Source organism: Drosophila tropicalis, unplaced genomic scaffold, assembly GCF_018151085.1.
Source record: "Drosophila tropicalis isolate 14030-0801.00 unplaced genomic scaffold, ASM1815108v1 contig_1187, whole genome shotgun sequence".
In the NCBI taxonomy this organism is placed as follows: Eukaryota; Metazoa; Arthropoda; class Insecta; order Diptera; family Drosophilidae; genus Drosophila; species Drosophila tropicalis.
Genome location: NW_027172559.1, coordinates 977,882 through 998,955, shown reverse-complemented (window position 1 = coordinate 998,955; position 21,074 = coordinate 977,882). Strand labels below are relative to the sequence as shown.

At 37.1% G+C, this 21,074-nt stretch overlaps 1 protein-coding gene across 1 annotated transcript; it reads left to right on the top strand.

Moving 5' to 3' along the window:
- The first annotated feature begins 1,196 nt into the window (after positions 1-1,196).
- Positions 1,197-20,226, top strand: drl (derailed). The gene is made up of 4 exons (XM_068289233.1): positions 1,197-1,690; positions 17,233-18,568; positions 18,657-18,953; positions 19,102-20,226. Exons 1-4 carry the CDS (start codon positions 1,576-1,578, stop codon positions 19,211-19,213), a joined length of 1,860 nt encoding a protein of 619 aa, XP_068145334.1. The 5' UTR covers positions 1,197-1,575; the 3' UTR covers positions 19,214-20,226.
- The last annotated feature ends 848 nt before the right edge of the window (positions 20,227-21,074 follow it).

Sequence of the window (21,074 nt, the reverse complement as noted above, 5' to 3'; positions counted from 1 at the left end):
GAACGTGCAACAAAAGAGTACAAAATAATATGGGCATTAGGTTCCACAAATAAGATAAAGATTTCACAAAAATTTCAAAATTTCAAAAATTTAATTAAAAAAACCGAATGGGTGATTAATTAAAAAGAATTAAAATAAAAAAAATAATTGTTAAATAATTTCCCGAATAATACCTATAATCATGTTCTTAAAGTTTAAATTGTTCTTAAAATTTCAAAAAAATTATACAAACAAAATGTTCGATTTATATTAAAAGAATTTTGGATAAACTTTTTAGAATATCATTTAAAAAACACATTCGATTTGGACTATGGATCAGATACAGGGGTGTCCAAACAATAAATTTTCAAAAAAAAAAAGCAAAGCTTTCCAAATTTTCAGATTTTTTAAAGCGGAAGTCTATATTTTCCTTTATAACATCCTCGAGCAGTTGAAGGCCTGACAATGGTTGAGATTCCTGATGTACCATCACGGTGTTTACCTTCGACTTGGCGTTTTGTATTTGAAATTCCTGGAGTGAAATGTTCATAAATCTCGCAACTCGGCGTTCACTTAATCCTTTGCGCCAATATTTTGCAGGCATATCCAAAATCACAAAGAAATTGATATTCATATTGAAGTATTTGGTGGTTTTTAACAAATATATCTTAAATATGTTCCCTGTACTATGAAATGTGAGCCTATAAGCTGGATGACAATGCTAAGGCGTTGCTGGAATTGGAGCACCTTAAACATCGACGAATTATAGCATACATAAGGTAAGTAATTATAAGTCCACCTGTGTGCGTAAAACGAAAGAAGGAAGTACCTTGAGAACTACTACTTATATTTATGTTTTTAAAATCATTTTCCTTTATTTCCAGGCAAATTGTGGTCGATTTAGCTTTAGCAAGGAAAGTATTTGAAGTACAATGATAAGCAAATAAAGGATTGTCTAATTTTTATCACATTATTTTCAGTTACATATCAACCAAGTCCGATTTTGCAGCCACATTGCTATATCCGAAAACGGCAATGGCAACGGCTGAGACATGTAAGTGTAGCCATCACTTCACTTTGTCTTTTCTCTCTCTGCTTCGGTTTTCTCTATTCGGAATACATTCGGAAAACACGAACGAGTTCCACAAAGTGAGACACCACTGTCCAAATTCAAAACACAACCACCATTGCCACCAGGAGTCTCTGCGTCGAAACAGTACCGTCAGAATCGTCACGGGACGCGCATCGAATTGGTCGTGTTAGCGGATGAAACTACTTCCAAAGCGGAAGACTTTTGACTCTATGCTGATGATGAGAGTTGGAATCAAATACACATAAGTGCAGCGTAAAGTTCGAATTCGATTGGCGTATTTCAAAATGTGCATTTAAAGGGATAACCAAAACAGAAATCTAAAAAAGGTCGAAAAGGCCCAAATGAAATTATATGATATAAAATGCTAAACAGAAAATAATATTAAATCAGTTAAGAGAAAAATTTACTGAATTTTGAAGTGAAGCAACAACAACAACAACAACAAATACCTTAAACTGTTGAGAAGCTTAAAGTTTTTAAAGTGCAAACAAAAAAGAAAAAAAATGGAGAAAAACTTGAGAGGAATTTTTACAATTGGATTATTTCTGGCTCTGCTTAGCAGTGGACAGACGCATTTGAACATCTTTTTGAATTTACACGAGGTTCTGCGGCTTATTGGTAAGTTATACATATATACCCATAAAAAGAGTATACATACATATACACAGATATCTCCAATGAATGACTATTTGTATGTACATATGTATGAGTGTGCGTGTGTGGGCGTGTATGGCTGCTAGACAAAGTTTTACATCTTCTATGCTAATGTATCTATGATAATATATGTATAAACAAAAGACGCTTTGTTTTATGGCTTAACAATTGTCCATCATTTGGCATGTCATCATTAGGCAAAAATATAAAAATAGACTCGAAACTTCAATAGTTGGTTGAAAAAAACATTTATTTTTGCTCATTTTGTTTGATTTTTATCATGAAAAATGTTTTGCCATTTATTTTATATTAGGTAAATAGTTTCAAATCCTCTTAAATAAGTTGCAACTTGTGGAAGTGCATCAAAAAGTCAGACAAATATTTAAACACACAACATTTTCAAACAATTCCTATGAACAAGTTTGCATTATGGTATTTAATGGAGATATGATTTTAATTATATAAATAACAAATAAAATATGAACAAAATTTAAATGAAACGCAGTTTTTTCAGTTGTTTACTTGGCTCAGAAGATTAATTTTGCCATTTTAGATTGCTTTTGTTGTGATTCACACCTAGTTTTAGCATCAAAGTGACTTAGCCTTAACATTTGGAGCTAGTGTTAGCCATGTCAACTTGTTAAAGTAAATTCAATTTGGGGATTTCTCAAAAAGATCTTAATGGGTAGATAATAAGAGAGCTTTTTACATAGATAATCGGCTTTTGGTTTGTCCTTGATATCAATGTGCCATATTCCCGATAGTCATATGTTTATGGCTTGCAAATTTTAGGCAACTATATATGAAATGTGTAATGTCAATTTTGTTTGATAACAAAAAGTGGTATTTGGAAATGTTTATAATGCAAAACTTTCCTGCTAATTTCTTTGATTTACCATATTTTTTAATGATTTTTGCAAAGAGTAAAATTCAAATTTAATGTATAGAATATGATGTATCAATTTAAGGGAGCTTTCTAGTTATCCGAGCACTTGGCACCTTTTTGGCCAAATGTAGCTGCTCATTTAACTAACGAGCTGCCCAACCCAGTTCAACTCAGTTCAGTTCAGGTCCGAGCCATGGCAGCTTTCAGTTCCTGACATGGTTTATATAGTCCGAAGGCAGAAGAAATTTCAAGTGTCCTTTTGGCACACTTCACACACACACACACACACACACGGAACTCAGATAGAATTGACAGTGTAAGAGAATAAGGAATATCTAACGAACAGTAAATGCCACACAGCTGCATAAAACTTTTGGTTCATCTTCTTCTTCCAACCTCCAACATGTTCCTTCTTCCTGCTCTTTCAGTAGGGTTTTTTTTTTATTTTTCTATAGGTACATGTGGGTTGACAATTTAATTGATGTGCACCTCACACAAAGAGGTCCGCCCAGCCGCACAAGCTTTTGAACAGACCGCTAAAAAAAACAAAAAATGACACCTACGAAAGGTCTCTGAAGAGAGAAACTAGGTCAGGCATGCAACTCGCTAGCTGTCAACGCTGTTTTTTTTTTCGCTTTTGGGGATAATTGGAGAGAGAGACCGATGATATGACAGGGTAGGGTAGGCAGTTTTAGGGTTTTGGACTAGAGACAAACTCCTATGACCAACCTTCAATAGCCTGGCCCCTCTCTAAACATCGCTGGCCACAAAAGCACAAGTAGATTAATGGCTTTAAATTTGTGATTTTATTTTGACACGCGGCTGACATAACTAATAAATAAATTTTGTACCCCTCAGAACACTCAGACATTAACTTGTATGTAGATCATCATATCAAGTGGCCTAAGAGGGCTAACTACTACAAGGCACTACATACTACTACTAGAGCATAGTGCACTCTATTCACTGCGTCCATTTCACTCTGATTGATTGATTGTCTTGCTGGTTAGGTGGCTCGCTGGCTGGCTGGCTGGCTGGCTGGCTAACTGGCGCTCTATGATAAGAGTAGTCATCGTCGAGTGCCTGCTCGTAGCGAGATAAGCGCCTGATTAGAGTAGTAGGCAGTCGTTGCATTCGTTGCATTTGTTTAAATATTTACACAGATATTCACAAGTGACAACGAATGCTCTGCACCCTTCTGGCCCATCAATCACACGGACTGTTTGCACAGGCGTACGACGCCATCGTCATCACCCTTAATCATAATCATAATCATCATCGTCATCGTCATCGACATCGTCGTTCTCGAGTGTTGTAAATTTTACAACATAATTTTTGATAATTTTTTTTTCTTCCCATATCTCTCCACCTCTTCTGACGGCTGCCTGGCTACCCCTGGCCAGTTTGCCTTCTTCACCCACCTCCATTCCTCTTTCAGTTCCAAACACTTTGCATGTGTTTTATGGCTTCGACATAGATTTTATATTACTTTTTCTCTTCATTTTTGGTTTGCTTTTCTGCTACTGATTTATTTTGTATGCATTTACACACAAAAAAAAAAAGAAAGAAAAAAAATGCATTCCGTGCTGAAGTTATAAATTCTATAGTCCCGACACCTCGTAAAACACTTTTACTTTTTCTTCGAGAGGATTATGATTTTACAATCGCTGAAAAAAAGATAACAGAGAGAGAAAATATTGTTTGTTTGCTTTTTAAGTGAAGATGTCATAAAAAATCTGTTGAAAATAATTTTTGTTTCATTCATCAAGATTATGATTTCTCCACTTTATGTATCTGAGGTTTCTTGGCCTACTTAATTGAGTTTGAAGGATTGTAGGATCAAGTATTAGCTATAAAGTTTGAAGAATCGGAGTAAAAATCACTTAATGAATTAAATGTTATTAAATAAGAAAGTTCCAATAGATTTATAGAGATAATTCGTTTCGGATTTAGGCCTTTGTTGCCGTATCCGCATCCGCTCAAAAGCCCATTTAGCGACTTAATTAAGCGCAAGAGGCGTGGTCACCTAAGCATAACCAATTCCACCTATTGTTTAATATTTGTCAAGTGTAAAATGTTTATGCAATGCACCAAATGAGCCCAAAAAGAAATTATTGCCTGCTGAGGGTGTGAATACTGAATGAAGGGCCAATGACTTGCAGGAGTAAAAGTTGAAGTCGTAAATGATATGGAGTAGTATGCATGTATGTGTAGTAGGTGAATGTCGTGTGACACGTGTGTGTTTGGTGTTTGGTCCTTATACTCCACCTTCTTGTACTCCTCCTCTTAGTATGAGGTAATTAAAATCATTGAAATGCAACTGAGATTTTGCACAAAAGTTGCACAAATGTCTCCACATGGTTGCCTTTTTTGGCCCCGTCATCGTGCTAGTCATCAGCATCAACATTCCCCCTCATCGGCATCAACATCAACATGATTTTCATTCTCATCCTCATGGCCATTGCTTTCGCTTGTTCATTTGCCAATTAAGCTGGCGTTCCTCTGCCTTCTCTTAGTTAGACATGGTAAACGACATGCAGACGGTCGGGCTAATGCATTGCCACATTGTGTACATATGTACAAACATATTTAATGCCTTAATACATACATACATGGGTATGTTTGTATATATTTATTAATTATTTTGTCTCAGTCTCGCAAAAGAAATCATTCGCCACGCACATTGCGCTTTTCTCGACCCAAGATTTGGCTGTCGTTAACTAATTGAGTTCACATTACTTGGCAAAATATCATATTTGGTCTATGTCTAAGTATTTTTAGGCAAAGAAGTGTTCTGGTTGTTTTTTTTTTTTTTTTGCCTTTCGTTTTATTAGCCAAACGTGAGTTGGCAACAAACTGATATAAAGGGCAGACTAAGTGTGAAAATGTCAATGGTTTAATCGTCCTTCAGAGATGGTTAGAGATTAGCAAAAAGTTGTTGATAGACATTAGAAAACGTGACTTGCTCGAAATACAGATGTTCATAACGAAATAAATAAATGTAAAGGGGGTTGATATTAGGGATCAAAAACTTTTGCGAGAAAAGGATCTAATGTTAGTGAACTTTAACAAGATTTTGATGGGTTTAGTTTTTGAAAATGATGTCGCATAAAGGGATACCAACTAGAAAAACTTCTAGATTTATATCTAATATTCGAATATTTAGTTTATCGTTTATATATGTCTTTACAGAATACTTTATTTATCTTTTATATATATCCTATTTGTTCAACAATCCATAGACACTTCATTTTATTGACTTCATCAAACTATTAATGATTTCTTGACTTCAAAACCTTCAATATCCTTTCATGCAAGAAAAGCTCCAATTGCACCTATCTTAGTTTTGTATTTAGTATTTGTCTTTATTCTTTTAACTTCAAATCGTTTGCAATATATTCTCAATTTTTTTAGAGAATTTATCAACTTGATCTACTTATCTGAGCTGTCTATTTTGCCTAAAACCGACACAATTTATGGCTATGAATTATCTTAAATTCTCATTCTCTTTCTATCACTAAAAAAAGACTAAATATCTATCTCTAATTGGTTTTTGAGCCCACCCAACTTTTTCTATCTCTTTCTCTCGCAAGAGAGCAAGCAATTAAAGTAAATTTATTTAAATTAAAATCATATTTCACATTCCAATTTAGCAATGCACGCACACACACGCACACTCACTCACACACACACACACACACACAAATCCATACATACATATGTATGTATATGGGAAACTTGCCACCCCCTAAAAAACCAAGAAATAAAATATAGAAAGACTTTTCTCATATCTCAAGTGCTTAGAGTCCCCTGCTGCAGCTAAACTTGTTATCAAATTAATTTAATCAGTTTCAATTGTTTATGTTTTTTGTTTCTTTTGTTTTTTGTTTCTTTTTTTGTGTTCTCTCTTCTCATTTGGTTGCCTTTTTTGCATGATTGGTGGCCGCTTGACACGAAACGGAAGGCCACCGCCCATAAAACACCAGCAAACCAACCCGAAATCCCCAACCACCCCCACAATCATTTGAGATTCAGAATGAGTTGCACAACTTCCAATTGACTTGATTTCGAAAGCTTTTTATACAAGCAACTTGTCTTTTGCCACTCTGGTGTGAGTAATTATCAGGCTAGAGACAAATTGTTGCATCCATTATGAGGAACGGATTCAATTTTGATGGCAAACACATGTGTCTGAGTGAATCTTGGTGAAATTATTATGTGCTCTCTTGGTCAGATGTTGGGAAATTCTTAACAATTTCACATAGAAGTATGCAATTTTATATGATGATTCAATTAAAGTAATGTTTTAGCTAAATAGCCAAATAAAATGTTATGTAATTGTGAATAAGGAACAAATACTTAAGCAGTTTCGACTAACTTAAATAACAAATACTTCAGATAGACACTGTATTAGAAACAAATGAGCAATATTTGTTAAAAAAATCACCAAGATAGAATTTATTCATTTATTTCCATACATACCTTCCGTAATTACCTTAAAAATTGTTTTATTGAAAATATTTTAATAGAAATTAAGAGGCTTAAATTACTTGTGCAAACAACGACAGAAAATGTATACAAATATGTACATACATACATGCATATAAAACAATATATTGTTTCAAATAATAAAACAATTGTTAAAATAAATGCTGCAACTTTTATTGGCTTAGAGAGGTGTTTGACATCATAGTTGGTCCCAATTATTTGTGTAAATATGTGTATCCAAAAGTCAACCTATGTATTTATGTTTTTGTTAGCAAACATCAACATTTTCTCCAACCCATTCATTCAAAATGACAGTTTTCTGTTTCTTTCTGTCTTTAAATATTACTTAATTGATTTCAAGCGAAATGTATTTAAACGAAAACTTTTTGGAAATTTTCGACGAAAATATGGCAGCAATTTAAAACAAATATTTAAGCTCATTAAGTGACCACAAACAACAATGTTCGTTCTAATAATTAAGCCAAAAGTTTTTAGCTTTCAATAAACAAGAGGGGTGGAAAAATTATCTCTCTTGCCATTTTCCCACATACATTTTGCAATTTTTGTACATAAATCAGAGAAGAGCTTATTTCGTGAAATGTTGGCACAAAAATTTATGATAATCCTTGAGGAAGGCCAAACCCAAAATAAAAATGCCCAAATTATGTTAATGCCCAACGTTGTCCTTTGTCGTTTGGTAAAAAGTGACAAGATATTTGCATTAGGTGGCACAAGGCTCTTAAAACGATAAGGCGTATTAAAAGGATATATGTGAAGAATACATCAGGATATTTCCCATTTAGCTTAATTAACTCTTGTTGCATCAGCGCAAATGTTCCCACAATGATCATCCTTATAATGAAGAGACTGACGGTGATTAGCGGTGGGGAGGGCAGTTGCCTGCATTGGCTTGGCTGCAACAAAAACGACTAAGTAAACAGAAATAAACAAAACGAAAAAATAAACCCAGAAATCAACTGACGCGTGCGGCAGCAATAGAAAAAGCAATTGTATCTTATGGATACACACATACATGCATATTTGCTGTCCCTGTTTCCCCGCGCATCTGAAAAGTGAGAAAAGTCGCACACAACAATGACAAACGCATGCCGGGGACGGGCTCAGGGTAGGCAACAGCTCTACCTTTGCAACAAACAACAACAACAACAACAACAACAACAACAGCGCTACTTAATGGACCAGAAATGCGTCGTGCAAACACGAGGAGCAGGCAACAATTCTCAGTTCCCTTGTGCCTACTCCTGCTACCACTGCCATTCCAACCATCCATCTCCACCTCCTCTGTCTCTCTCTCTCTCTCTCTCTCTCACTCTTCATCCTGACCCTCGTCCTGCGTATGCAAACAGAATGCGGAGACTGGTCTGGGGCCCGGAAGCGTAATGTGAAGCTACGTCGAGCTGGCAAAGCACTTGAGCACGCCGCGACGCCCGGTCCCAGACACCCACCCCAAAACAAAAAAGAAGAGAGAAAATAAAAATGTAGACGGAGACCGGTGATTCCCGGTCCCCTTTTCTCTTTTCCCTTTCGCCTGTACCTCCTCCTCATGCCAAGTTACCAGCGTTGAGTGCTTTATTTGCAACCGCTCGACGCAGCGGGAGTAGAGCGGCAATGCGTGCTGATGATGAGAGGAGAGGCGGTGGGACTGACGACTACTCTGACTGCTGCTGCTGGTCGTGGTGGTGGCGGTGGTGGTCTCGAAGTCGGCTTGCAATGTGTGCCTGCAGGCCTACAATTCCAATGATGCCTCAATACACATATCGTAACAGTGGTTCGAGTGGCCTTAAAATGAAATCCAACTCCTAAATCGAGGGACTGTTTATTGTCTTTACCATTAATGGTATGACTATATTTTCTATTCCATTTTAGAAATAACTGAGAGAATGGTAGAAAAAGGTGGGCATAAGAACAGAATTGAACTGACAAAACTTTGTATAACTTCTTATAAGGATAAACCTATTCTTCCTATAAAAACAAACTATTAGAAAGTTGGATAGACTTGGCTGAGAAACTTTGTTTTCCAACTATTCCAATGATATATTTAGGATGTCTGAGATGTCTATACTTATGAAATGAAAGACATATATATCTACTCGATCTTTAAGTCGATTCACAGTAGAGAAATCTATCTTCAAGTTGTCACGAAATTCTCCAAAAAGTAAGATAACATATCGAAATGTAATATATTTCAATGTATTTTCAATTAATTCTACGTGTCTTTTATCAAGGATCACCTCGCACGGATACCACTGTACTTGGCCCTTGAGTGTGGCACATTTTTTTTATTGCTAGCGAATTCCGAGCGGGCGCCATGCACACGAACTTCTCCCCCACCACCACCATAGCTGCTACCCCTTACACAACACACAAGTTTGACTCTCTAAATGAGGCCGTAAATTATTTTTTATTATTTTGTATTTAATAATTTTTTCATTGCTGCTTGCGTCCTGAACGTGTGTGGCAGTCATCTGATAGGGAATTGATTGTGGCAATGCTGAAAAGGGTAGAAAACAAAAAAAAAAAAACTAAATATTTGTTGCAGGACCTGAGGGTAAAACGAAACTGATATTCCACAAGAACAGCCACGAATCGAGGAGACGAAAAATCTAAAGCTAGATGACTTGGAACTAATTTGTGAAAATGGTTAATAACTTTCCGCGCAATTATCAGGCTCCCCAAACAATTTGAGTGAGCCATAATTCACAATCAGAGGCAACTTATTGGAAAATTTCACACGCCCGCAGACTCACATACATATCCCCTGGTGATGTGGCAGCTTCCCACGCAAATGGGAAAAACTACTTTCACTTGGCACATACACGCACAGAGCCAGGGAGAGATAAATCGAACGAAGGGGGGGTGTTACTCCAGTGATCGCAAGTAATTAAAAATTTGGAGCACTTAAGTGCCGCATAGGCACATTTTGTTGCAATGATGATGGGGCAGCAGCTGAGATGAGGCGGTGTCTTCTGAGAAAAACATCCTAATCCTAAGGGATTCGGTAAACATATAATCTCTTTCGACCTATTTATGTCACACTGATGTCTGATGGACTGATCGATCACAAGCCATACCGAATCCCTACAATTTTACGCTAATCAAATTCTTTGTCGGGAAAAGAATCGAAAGAATTTATCATCTACACTTAAAGAAAAGTGCATTCAAGTATAATCTTTAGAATTCACCCTAGGCAATATGTATTTTTTCAACTCAAGAACCACACATTGATTTTCTCCAAGTGTACTTATGTATAATTTATGCCCTTCAATCAAATTGACTGAATGACTGACTGCCTGACGACAGTGTGGATGGATACTTCGTTGGTAATTTCACTGTCACGCCTGATAGAGTTTCCACATGGCCGCAGGGCCTGCAAGCATCCTGATTATAGTGCGGTTTATTTTAAGTTTAATTAACCGATGATTTCTCTGTGTATATTTATAAAATTCATTTTCAAGTATTCTCTTCCCATTATATAGTACTCCATCCGTTTTTACCCTCCTCCTCCTACTCATCCATCTGTACAAGGCACACACAGTTTATTCGTTTCGTTCCATTGCGAATGCAATTCGTTATGCGTTCTTCTGTGCATTAGTTGCGGTTATTAACGGCCTCTGTCTGGGTTGTTCTTTCTTTTTTATTATCAATTCTCATCTTCTTTTCTACTCCTTTGTTGTGCCATCAGGGTATGAAATTTTTGTGTGTGTGTGCGAGTGTTTATTTGGACAGCCTAATGGGTTTAGGTGCGAGGAATATTAGCAGCATTATCATTAACATATTTAACAACAAAAAATTAAAACCTTTAGGGTGGAAGCTGTTGATATGAATGAATTATGAATGAATGAGTGTCTAAATGGAGGGGGCAATATGCTAATAGACACACCTAACATAAGCAATATTCATATTAGTATAATTGTTATGATTCATTATAAACAAATTAGATGCAACGGATTCAATTAGATAAAACGAATGTTATATATGTATAGTCAAGAGGTCACAAAAGATCCTAAAACTAATCTCACAAATATAGTAAACTTGGCAGAAAGCTGCTTATGAGTTTTATTTATGAGTACAAAGGAATAAACTTTCAATTAGCCCAAATGATTACAGGTTAAACACTTTGATAGGACACCTCTAGTGTCTATTATTTGTTTTTCAAAATAATTAAAACACGTTTGCTCGAAAAATTTCCTTAATAGACAATAAGAGGACAACATTTAAGGATATCTTTACTCTACTTAAGCAGAGGTTTTGGTCTGGTCATTTTACATTTACTTGTGAACCTTTTCAAAGAAGTCTCAGTCCCTAATTACTTTGAAAAGTATTTTAAAACATTTCAATTACTGAACAATCGCATTCTACAGTTGTATGTTTCATTTTAAGGTAATGTAACTGAAATTTTTGTCACCTTTCATCATGAACTTTGCATGACCTCGAAGTATAATAAGCATATCACTGGCATGAGATAATTTTTCAAGTGCCTTTTAATTAGTTGACAACACTTGACCGACAACAGTAATTAACTGCCCACTAAGCTGAGCTAATTATCTAGATCTTAACTGTGGCCACACCTCCTAACCATCTCGTTCGTCATGTCAGTTTTTCACTTACTTAGTTGACGAGTGACAAGAAACCGCAAAATGCAGAGACAATGTCCATTTTTAGCTTTTACTTGGTGTGTGGTCAGTGTTTTGTATTTGTTGTTGTTGTCGTTGTTATTTTCTTTTGGGTTTTTAGCACCCAACACGTTTACAAGATGATAAAACCCTTTGGCCACTTTTCAACAACACAAATAAACCGGCAAAAAACAAACAAGACCCAAATCCACATATACATACATACATACATACATATAAACATATGTATACATATTTTTTTGACCCAAAAAATAAAAGCTGAAAAACTTTTCAATGGGTGTCCCCACTTCAGGGTGTCGACGCGCGACGCCTACAACTCCCACAAACTCGAATGCACAATACATATTTCTGTGCTAATCTCTCGCTCGCTCTCTCCATCTCTCTGTTGCTATCGTCTATTGCTATCTCTTTCTGCATCTCTCCTGGCTTCCTTTTGTTGGTTTTTGGCCTCGAGAGCAGCTGGCCAAAAAGTCAATACCGAGACAGCAGCAGCACATTTCCCGGCTCTTACATTGTCTCTCCACTCGGTCAGAGTCATAAATTACGCCATCCCGGGGGTGCTATTGAAACAAAAAAAAAAAAAAAAATGGAATAAGATGTGTGTAAATGTGTGTGTGTGTGTGTGACCGTGTGGAGGTATTCATGTTCCCTCGATTTGTTTGCTTACTCAACAATGCCCCCGAGGTGTTTCCCCTCTTTTTATATTTTGTCCTAACTGGGGTACTGTCAAAAATTGTTCATAAATTTTACCTTCCTAACCCGAAATTTTCGGCAAACAGGAAGTTGGACTGTTTACTTAAGCACACACAAACACACACGTTCAGAGAGATTCATACATTTGCCTAACAGTAAAAGACTTTTGCCATACAAAATGAGCAGGGCCCACCCATGATGCAAAATAAAGAACCAAATCCAGCCACAACGCACATTAGAAGCTGACCCAAGCAGTCGAAACCGCAACAAAATTCTCAACTAACTAGGGCACTCGGCACCTGTATTCCCTCAACCAAAACCGCTGGAACACACACACACACTCAGGCCTCCTCCGCCCACACAAACACACATACGCACACACAGAGAGGTTTATGACTTTCCATAAATTTTATGGCTGTTCCTAGACAACACTCAAACAAAAAGACAGAGACAAGGTTTAAGGTCCAGTTTTCGGGTCGAAAAGTGATAAAAATTTCATTATGTCACGCAACAGGAAAAAGCAAAACCTATGTTAAGATGGCACACCATTATTTCAATACCCTCTACAATACCTTGTAGGTTCAAGAAATTCGCCAAAGAATAAGCCAGAATGACTCAATTCAGTTAGTGCCTAATATTGCCCTATTTGAGGTCGCTTGCAGGGCATCAAGTCCTTAAGAAATTGAAAAGAAAATCTTGAAGAATTTTCAATGATGTTTTCAGGGGTTGACTGATTGGTTACCTGCCTGCTACTCTCTCTAGGGGCAGGTGTCGCTCACGCAAGCTTGGTTAATAATCACATTAACTTGGCTAAGATAATCACATTAAATTTCAGATTCTTTCTTCTGTTGTTGTTCTTCATCTTCTTCTGTTTTGATTTTTACGAGTCAATAATTCTCACACTTTTTTCTATAGCTTCACGCAGACACACCCAAAAAGTCGTTAAGTGGGCACAGTTCCTGACTTACCTGATAATAGCTACTTAAATTCAAAAGATATAAATGCTACATAGTTTAGTGTTGCAATAATTAAGAGCTAAAATGGTCTACAGGGAGATAAAAATTGAAAAAGAAGAAGAAAAACTGAGCTGAACTAAGAGGAGGCCAAAAGCAATAGCCAAGACAGGAGCGGAATAAAACCATAAAGTGTGAACGCTAATAAATCTGCGATAAGTCAGACTAAACTTTTTTGAATTCTTATTAAAGAGGGCTGCTTTTGGAATAGAAATCTTTATAATATCTAAATATAGGGAAAACTCTAAACATATAAACATTAAACATAGTCCTCTCCAAGTCCTCTACCGAATGAAGACCTTAACTTTTTAACACTTTGTTGAAGAAAAATCTGTAAGATCTTTGTTCTTGTTTTCTTTTTCTTTGTGTCGTATCATAATTTATGCACGACTGCGTAGAAAATTTATGGTCTGACCAAGGGCAACATCATTGATGAAGCAGCTAACGCAGCATCGAGGTGATAATGTAAAAGAAAATACACGAGAAAAGAGAATAAGTGCACAAGGCGAAAAGAAAAAAAAAATTGCAGAGCACAGGGCTAAATAAATTGCAGCAGCCTTGACTTGGGCGATGAAATACAAATAGAAATACTTGGCAGCTACCGTAGAAGCTCCGCTTGGTTAGCCGAATGAAGTTGCCAACCAGTCAGAGTGCCAACCAACCAACTCAGTCTGGACCCCCAGACAAACGTGGCTGAGTTGAGTTCAGTTGAGTTTCAGTTCTTATGTCCTTTTGGCTTGTTTGTCTTTCACTCTGAATGCTGTGTGAAGTGAAGTTGTTTGGCCAGACAACAACATCTTGGCCAAGCACGAATCATGACCATTTCGGCATGAAAATTACCTTACCTTAACCATACCTTATCATGTCTTACCTCTTTGCTTTGTGCTCTCTTCTCTTGACCTTTTATGGTATGAGAAAAAAAGAAACGAGGATGAAAAAAAAAACAAACCAATTGCCTTTTGCAAAATTGAGGGAAAATCTACCGAAACATATAATTTGTTTGAAAATTGAATTCGCTGTACTTAATGTGATGATGGAGGCAGAGAAAGAGAACAAGATAAAGAGTTAAATGTATGTATTTCCTTCTAGACCAATGCCCAACAATGTCATCTTCGATATCATTCGATCCCCCTCTCCACACACCCCCACCAAATTGCCGCTTACACAATACATATATATTGATAATAATAAAAATGTCGTCTCGCTTTTAGTCTACTTTCTTATATGGGGGAGGAGAGTCGGGGTTTGTCTGTCTCGTTTTTGGCTTTAATGCCCAACATATTCATGTGTCAAAAGACAATTTCGGATTTATGGCCTGCGAAATCCCCCCATAGACCCCCATCCCGTGCATATGTATGTACATGTGTACGTATGTACATACAAAATGACGCAATGTGAAAAAAATATGTTAAGAAAGCATAAAATGATAGCCAAACTACCCACCAACAAAAATCTCTCTGCATCTGAATTTGAATCTGACTCTGACTTTGTCCCTTGGTCCGTTCAGCTTTTTGCGTTTGCATAAATTAGGACTGCCAGACGGGTTGTGCTGAAAGGCTATGTTCCCAGATAGATTTGGGGCGCAAAAATGTTTTTTTTTTTTTTGCCAAAAAAAAGAAACCCCCCAACATAGCATAAAGAAATAAAAGTAGAAGTTTTGGTTTATGCGTCTGTGGGCTTCGGTATGTATATTTTTTATACTCTTTATCATAACTGGGTATATTAAATTGTTTGTCATCTTGATTCGTTTGTCCCTTCTTAGTACAGAGTTCAGAGCTGCAGAATCAGAATAATTTTCGAAATAAAAATGTAAAAGTTTTAGTTTAAATAGATATGGAATTCACTTCACTTTATCTAAGAATCGATATTTTTGGCGTAAATTAGATGCAAGTTTTTTTATAAGAACTATTTTAAACCAAACACTTAAACTTAGTTTAGTTTTATAAGGATTAAATCTTAGATTTAGAGATTTATATTCAGAAATTTTCATATACTTTCCAAGAAGATACTTAAACTAAATCTTTAGAACTGTTTAAAAGGGTATACAAATTTTGAATTGGCCAAAGTTAGCCTAAGTTCTGACGGGTTTCCTTTTTTCTTTTTTTTTAGGGTTATAATTGAAATTAAATAGATGTCGTGCCATGAATTCAAATTGGTTTTTTAGCTTCAGTATTTACAAGGAGGAAAAAAAGGACGAAACGGGATTTAAAGAGTTAAAGTCAGAGTTTTGGAGGGGAACATTTTTGCACAAGAAACTTTTACTTTTCACTTGACTGTCGTGAAATTATGTCAGTGAGGAAAAACTTTGGCATTTTCTTTTTTCTATTATTTTTTGTGTGTCCTTTCTCATTTTGGGTAGCACCTTTTGCGGTGTTGCTGGTGTTTCTTGGCTTCCTTTTTAAAGTCCACACCTTGTCCCCCTCTCTCGCCTACCATCTACCATCATGATAATGAGAAATCGATTTTTCTTGACTTGGTGGATGAGTAAGTTCATTTGCGGCACTAATTAACGCGAAGGTTTTGGCATCAAAATATAAATTGCCATTACTTGTCTATTAATTGCTAGGTATTGGGGGTTGGGGTTAACCGACTTGCAAGGTTTGAGAGTAGAGTTGGAGGAGAAAAGTTTAGTAAGTTACGTAATTTGAATTGTAAGTGTCTTTGAAAAGGTGGTTTGAAGTTCAAATTTTAGTTATCTGAAACTCATCTCTCGATTTAATGAGTGTAACATGTCTGAGGCCCATTTAACCCTTTTTTTTTTTTTGTGCCTTGCCCACAAACTTGGGCAAGTCGCTGAGTTATCACAAGTTCATTATGCGACAGTTGCGTTTTCTTTTTCCCTACTACTGCGACGTTCTGTTTTTCTTTCTTTGTGGCAGCAAGGCGCCAACAGCAGCAGCAGCAACACTATTCCAACAGCAGCTGTGGGGTAAAAAGGTTTCCTTTAATTTAATTAAAAGTGCATTGTGACTGGAACACCATATAGAGAGCTGTCAAAAATTATCTGATAAGCATATGGGTTAGACAGGTGCTACGAGTTCTGTATTAGGGGTTGCCTCAATATCGATCATTTGAACAGGGGAGTGAAGTTAGCTAAGCCCTTGGCTGACACCATTTCTAGTGTTGCAACAAGTATAACAAAGGAGAGATAAGCGGTAGCTAAACAATGACAATTCAGGGAATAGCTTAAAAGAGTCAAAAGAAACTTAAGATCTATAGTCCATAGCAGCTTCTTAGTGGCAATGTCTAAAATTGGTTTTCCACTTTAAAATTTGCTGAGTAGAGTAGAAATAATAAACTGTGATGTACCTATGTAACCAGTTAGATATTGTTCTTTAGTATATTTGAAAGTCTTGAAACTCTTGAAACTCTTGATTTTTATCAAAATATGTTTAGTTTTTTCTAGCACTTCTATCAATCCTTTCAACTAGTGAAGAAAAACATAAAAACTGACAATCACTTTTAATACAAGGACTGCCCCCACTTGGGGAGGGGCAATCTTTTTTGTCCGTTTAACTCCTTCAATATGTCACTAAAGTGTCTAGTAGAGACAGATATTTGGCCCTTTTTTTTGTGTGTGAGTGTAAGATGGCGAGTGTGTGAATGATACGAAAATCAATTTGAGCCAAGTAAAGAGAAGAAAACTGTTTATCCCTGGTGATTGATTATGCCCGAGCATCCAGTGACTGAGCGTTAAAGTTTTCCCTCAAATGTATCATTAATTTCATGCGAGTAAATATGTTTCCTCTTCTTTTTCATGTCTTTTTGCAGGAGTCTCAGCGGAACTATACTATGTGCGAGAGGGAGCCATCAATGATTATGCCTTGAATTTCGCAGTGCCAGTGCCGGCGAATATAAGTGATGTGACCTTTACCTGGCAATCACTAGTGGATCATCCATTGCCTTATAGCATCAATATAGCCACATCGGATACGGATGTGTTACCCAGACCTTTGCTGAATATATCACGGATTGGTGATGTGCCCATGGAACCGCAGACTTGGGGCATAGCTCTTAAATGCTCGGGCACACGTAATGCTGAAGTCACTGTGACCATTAATGTGGAAGTAATATTGGACAGAACGACCAATAATAATACAAATCTTATATTCAAACGTAAGAAAATCTGCTTGAAAGAGGAACAGGATAGCGCCCATGAGGAGTATGATGATGACGATGTGGTACATCCGGCATTAAGTGGTGGACACGATGATATCCATTATGTGGATCATAATGAAGAGCACGTCGTGGCCAATGGTCATTTGGCACCAAATGGAGCAGATCAAGAGAAGGAGAAGCAGCGTAATGTGGTCACAGAGCCCCAGCCACCGGTGACAGTGGGTAGAGGCAACTCTGGTCGTGGCTATGATCCCATGTTAAGAGAGAATCTTGTGCCACCGACAAGTGGTTTAATTACTCTAATTGTTGGAGGTATACTTGCTTTGGTCTTGGTCTCCACTCTCATACTGATAGCCTATTGTGCCAAGGGTCCATCGAAAAGGCACCCATCGAATGGTGTTCATTTAATTAAGACATCGAGTTTCCAACGTTTACCCACCATTTCATCGACCGCTCACAATTCTATATATGTCTGCCCATCCACCATAACACCCACATATGCCACACTGACGCGGCCCTTTCGCGAATATGAGCATGAGCCTGAGGAGTTCAACCGCCGTCTCCAAGAGCTGACAGTACAGAAATGTCGTGTCCGACTCTCCTGTCTCGTCCAAGAAGGCAACTTTGGGCGCATCTATCGCGGCACTTACAACGACTGTCAGGAGGTATTGGTTAAGACTGTGGCGCAACATGCCAGCCAATTGCAAGTGAATCTATTGCTCCAAGAGTCCATGATGCTTTACGAGGCCACACATCCGAATGTAATGTCCGTTCTGGGTATATCCATTGAGGATTATGCCACACCTTTTGTCCTATATGCGGCCACTGGTAGTGTGCGAAATTTGAAGACTTTCCTGCAGGATCCCTCATATGCACGTAGCGTGACTACCATTCAAACAGTATTGATGGCCTCTCAATTGGCCATGGCCATGGAGCATTTGCATAATCATGGTGTCATCCACAAGGATGTGGCAGCTAGAAACTGTGTGTAAGTAAACAGATAGACTAATCAAAGAGAAAGGCACAATGCTAAGCAAACGAAAAACATGGTTTCCCCGTTTATTCATTCCTTTTAGTATTGACGATCAATTGCGTGTTAAGCTCACAGATAGCTCTTTGAGTCGCGATCTCTTTCCAGGCGATTACAATTGCTTGGGCGATGGCGAATATAGACCTATTAAGTGGCTTTCACTGGAAGCCCTGCAGAAATCTCATTACAATGAGGGCAGCGATGTTTGGTCCTTTGGTGTTCTTATGTGGGAGATGTGCACTTTGGGAAAGCTACCGTATGCCGAAATTGATCCATATGAAATGGAGCACTATCTTAAAGATGGATATAGATTGGCTCAGCCATTCAACTGTCCCGATGAGCTGTAAGTACCATATCAACTACATGAATAAATTAATCCAATCATATTAGTTTTTGAATATATTGAACTCGTTAATTGGCTTATTGACCTTCGAGCAAAAATTTCGTACGAAGACTAAACCAATCCATAATTTTGTTTATTTATTTTATAGCTTTACCATTATGGCTTACTGCTGGGCATCTATGCCAGCCGAAAGGCCTTCGTTCAGTCAACTGCAAATCTGTCTATCGGAATTCCATACCCAGATTACCAGATACGTTTAACCAGCGGTGCTGCAACATGCCAAGACTTGTAAATACAACAAGAGGCGACGTCGTAAGATTTACCAACAGGCTAACACGTCGGCCACATTGTTTCCAAAGACATATTTCACGGGGGATATATAAGTTACCCAGAGGATAGCAACCCCCTTCCCCCCTCCCCCACATAAGTAAGATGAAACGTAAACATAATAAAAGTTACTTATTCTATATGCACATAATAATGAGGGCGAGATTAAGGATACAGTATACACAGATTTCGCTCTCTGTATGTGTCTAAGTTTAGTATTTAGTTTATAGTAGGTTAGTCCAGAGAGAACATGTGACATTTCAATGCAAGAAAAAAACATAGAATTTACAAACCCCAAAAAAAGAAACAAAAGAAAAAATGACCCAGTAAAGTAAATAGTAATACGTACATACATATGTGGCATATTCTTAATAAACAAACAAAAAATAAAAAATTTACAAAAAAGAATAACCCAGAATTACATTTGAAACTTGGGTGAAGTTTTGTCGTATTGTAGTAATTGAAAAGATCGTGTTACAAGTTCGTCAAATAGCATCCAAATCAATACCTTAATAATAATTAAAAAACATATATATAGATATATCTATATGTAAATGTATTAATGTGTATGTATTATGTGTAAGAAATTGTAGCTCTATCTATTTAACTAATGTTAGATAAACAACAACAACAACAATGGTGCACTAAACAAAAGCAGAACAGAAATTCACCCAATCCCCTTCCAGCTCCTTAAGATTAAATTGAGTTGTTATCCTTTTTTCCCCCAAACTCTCAACTTTGTAATATACTTAACAAATACAACCAAACAAAAACAAAAAATACAACAAAAAAAAAAAAAAAAACAGCAAACATAAAAAAACACAATAAACGTCCGTGCATAACATTTAAAATGCATTTTGTAAATTGCCTTGGTTATAGTCAAAACTCATGGTAAGTAAAACATACATAGCCAGGCCACGCCCTGGAATCACTTAAACTAAGAACAACGCGCGCTCTAAGAGCAATATGTTGTTTGGTTTCGCCTGTGGTTGCTTCGAAGAAAAAGAACCAAACCAAACCAAACCAAACCAATCTTTTCCCTTTCTTACTTCTCCTGCCTGGCTACACAAAAGTCATGTAATGCCAACTGCCTATTTTTCAGAACAGCATTAAGGTCCTGGGCCTTCTCCTGGCCTCACCTGTATGCCGGTGTACGTGTGCGCCGCCTTTTGATGGCTAACGTAGTTTTCTATGTATGTATGCTCTGACACTACTTAGTTTTTTGGCACGTCATGATGTCGGGGCTCTGTCTCTGCGTTTCGGTGGTTTGAGTTTAGGTTAGAGCTACATGATGTTTAAGGCAAGAAGCGTCCTTTTTAATATGCCTGTCACAGCGTCAACAAGCTATGACTTTGCTAGAGACTAGTTTTGCCCGTGCCTGTACATACATACATACAAGGAAAAGTGGGCGGTGACGGGTGATGTCTTTTAAAAGGACCCTGCTCGTTTGGCACGTGCCTTGAACCCAGAAAATGGGAAGCATTTAGCTAAAGCCACTACGCAAATCGAAAGCTAATGGATATAATGTCATATGAAGTGGATTACACTTCAAGAAAAACTATGAAAATCCACATAAAACAGCCACTCTAAACAAATAAAATAAAATAGCATTATTTTCAAAAAGAAATTGCTGTTAACTAAACTTTGACAGATTTATCCTTGCTTTGTGGTTACTTATTTCATGGTTGTTGTTTAATGAAATATTCGTCAGTTTTTGAAAAATTTTTAGATGGAATATAAGAGATTGAAATAGACTTGGCTTCAAGAAATATATGAGAAGTAAATACATCAATA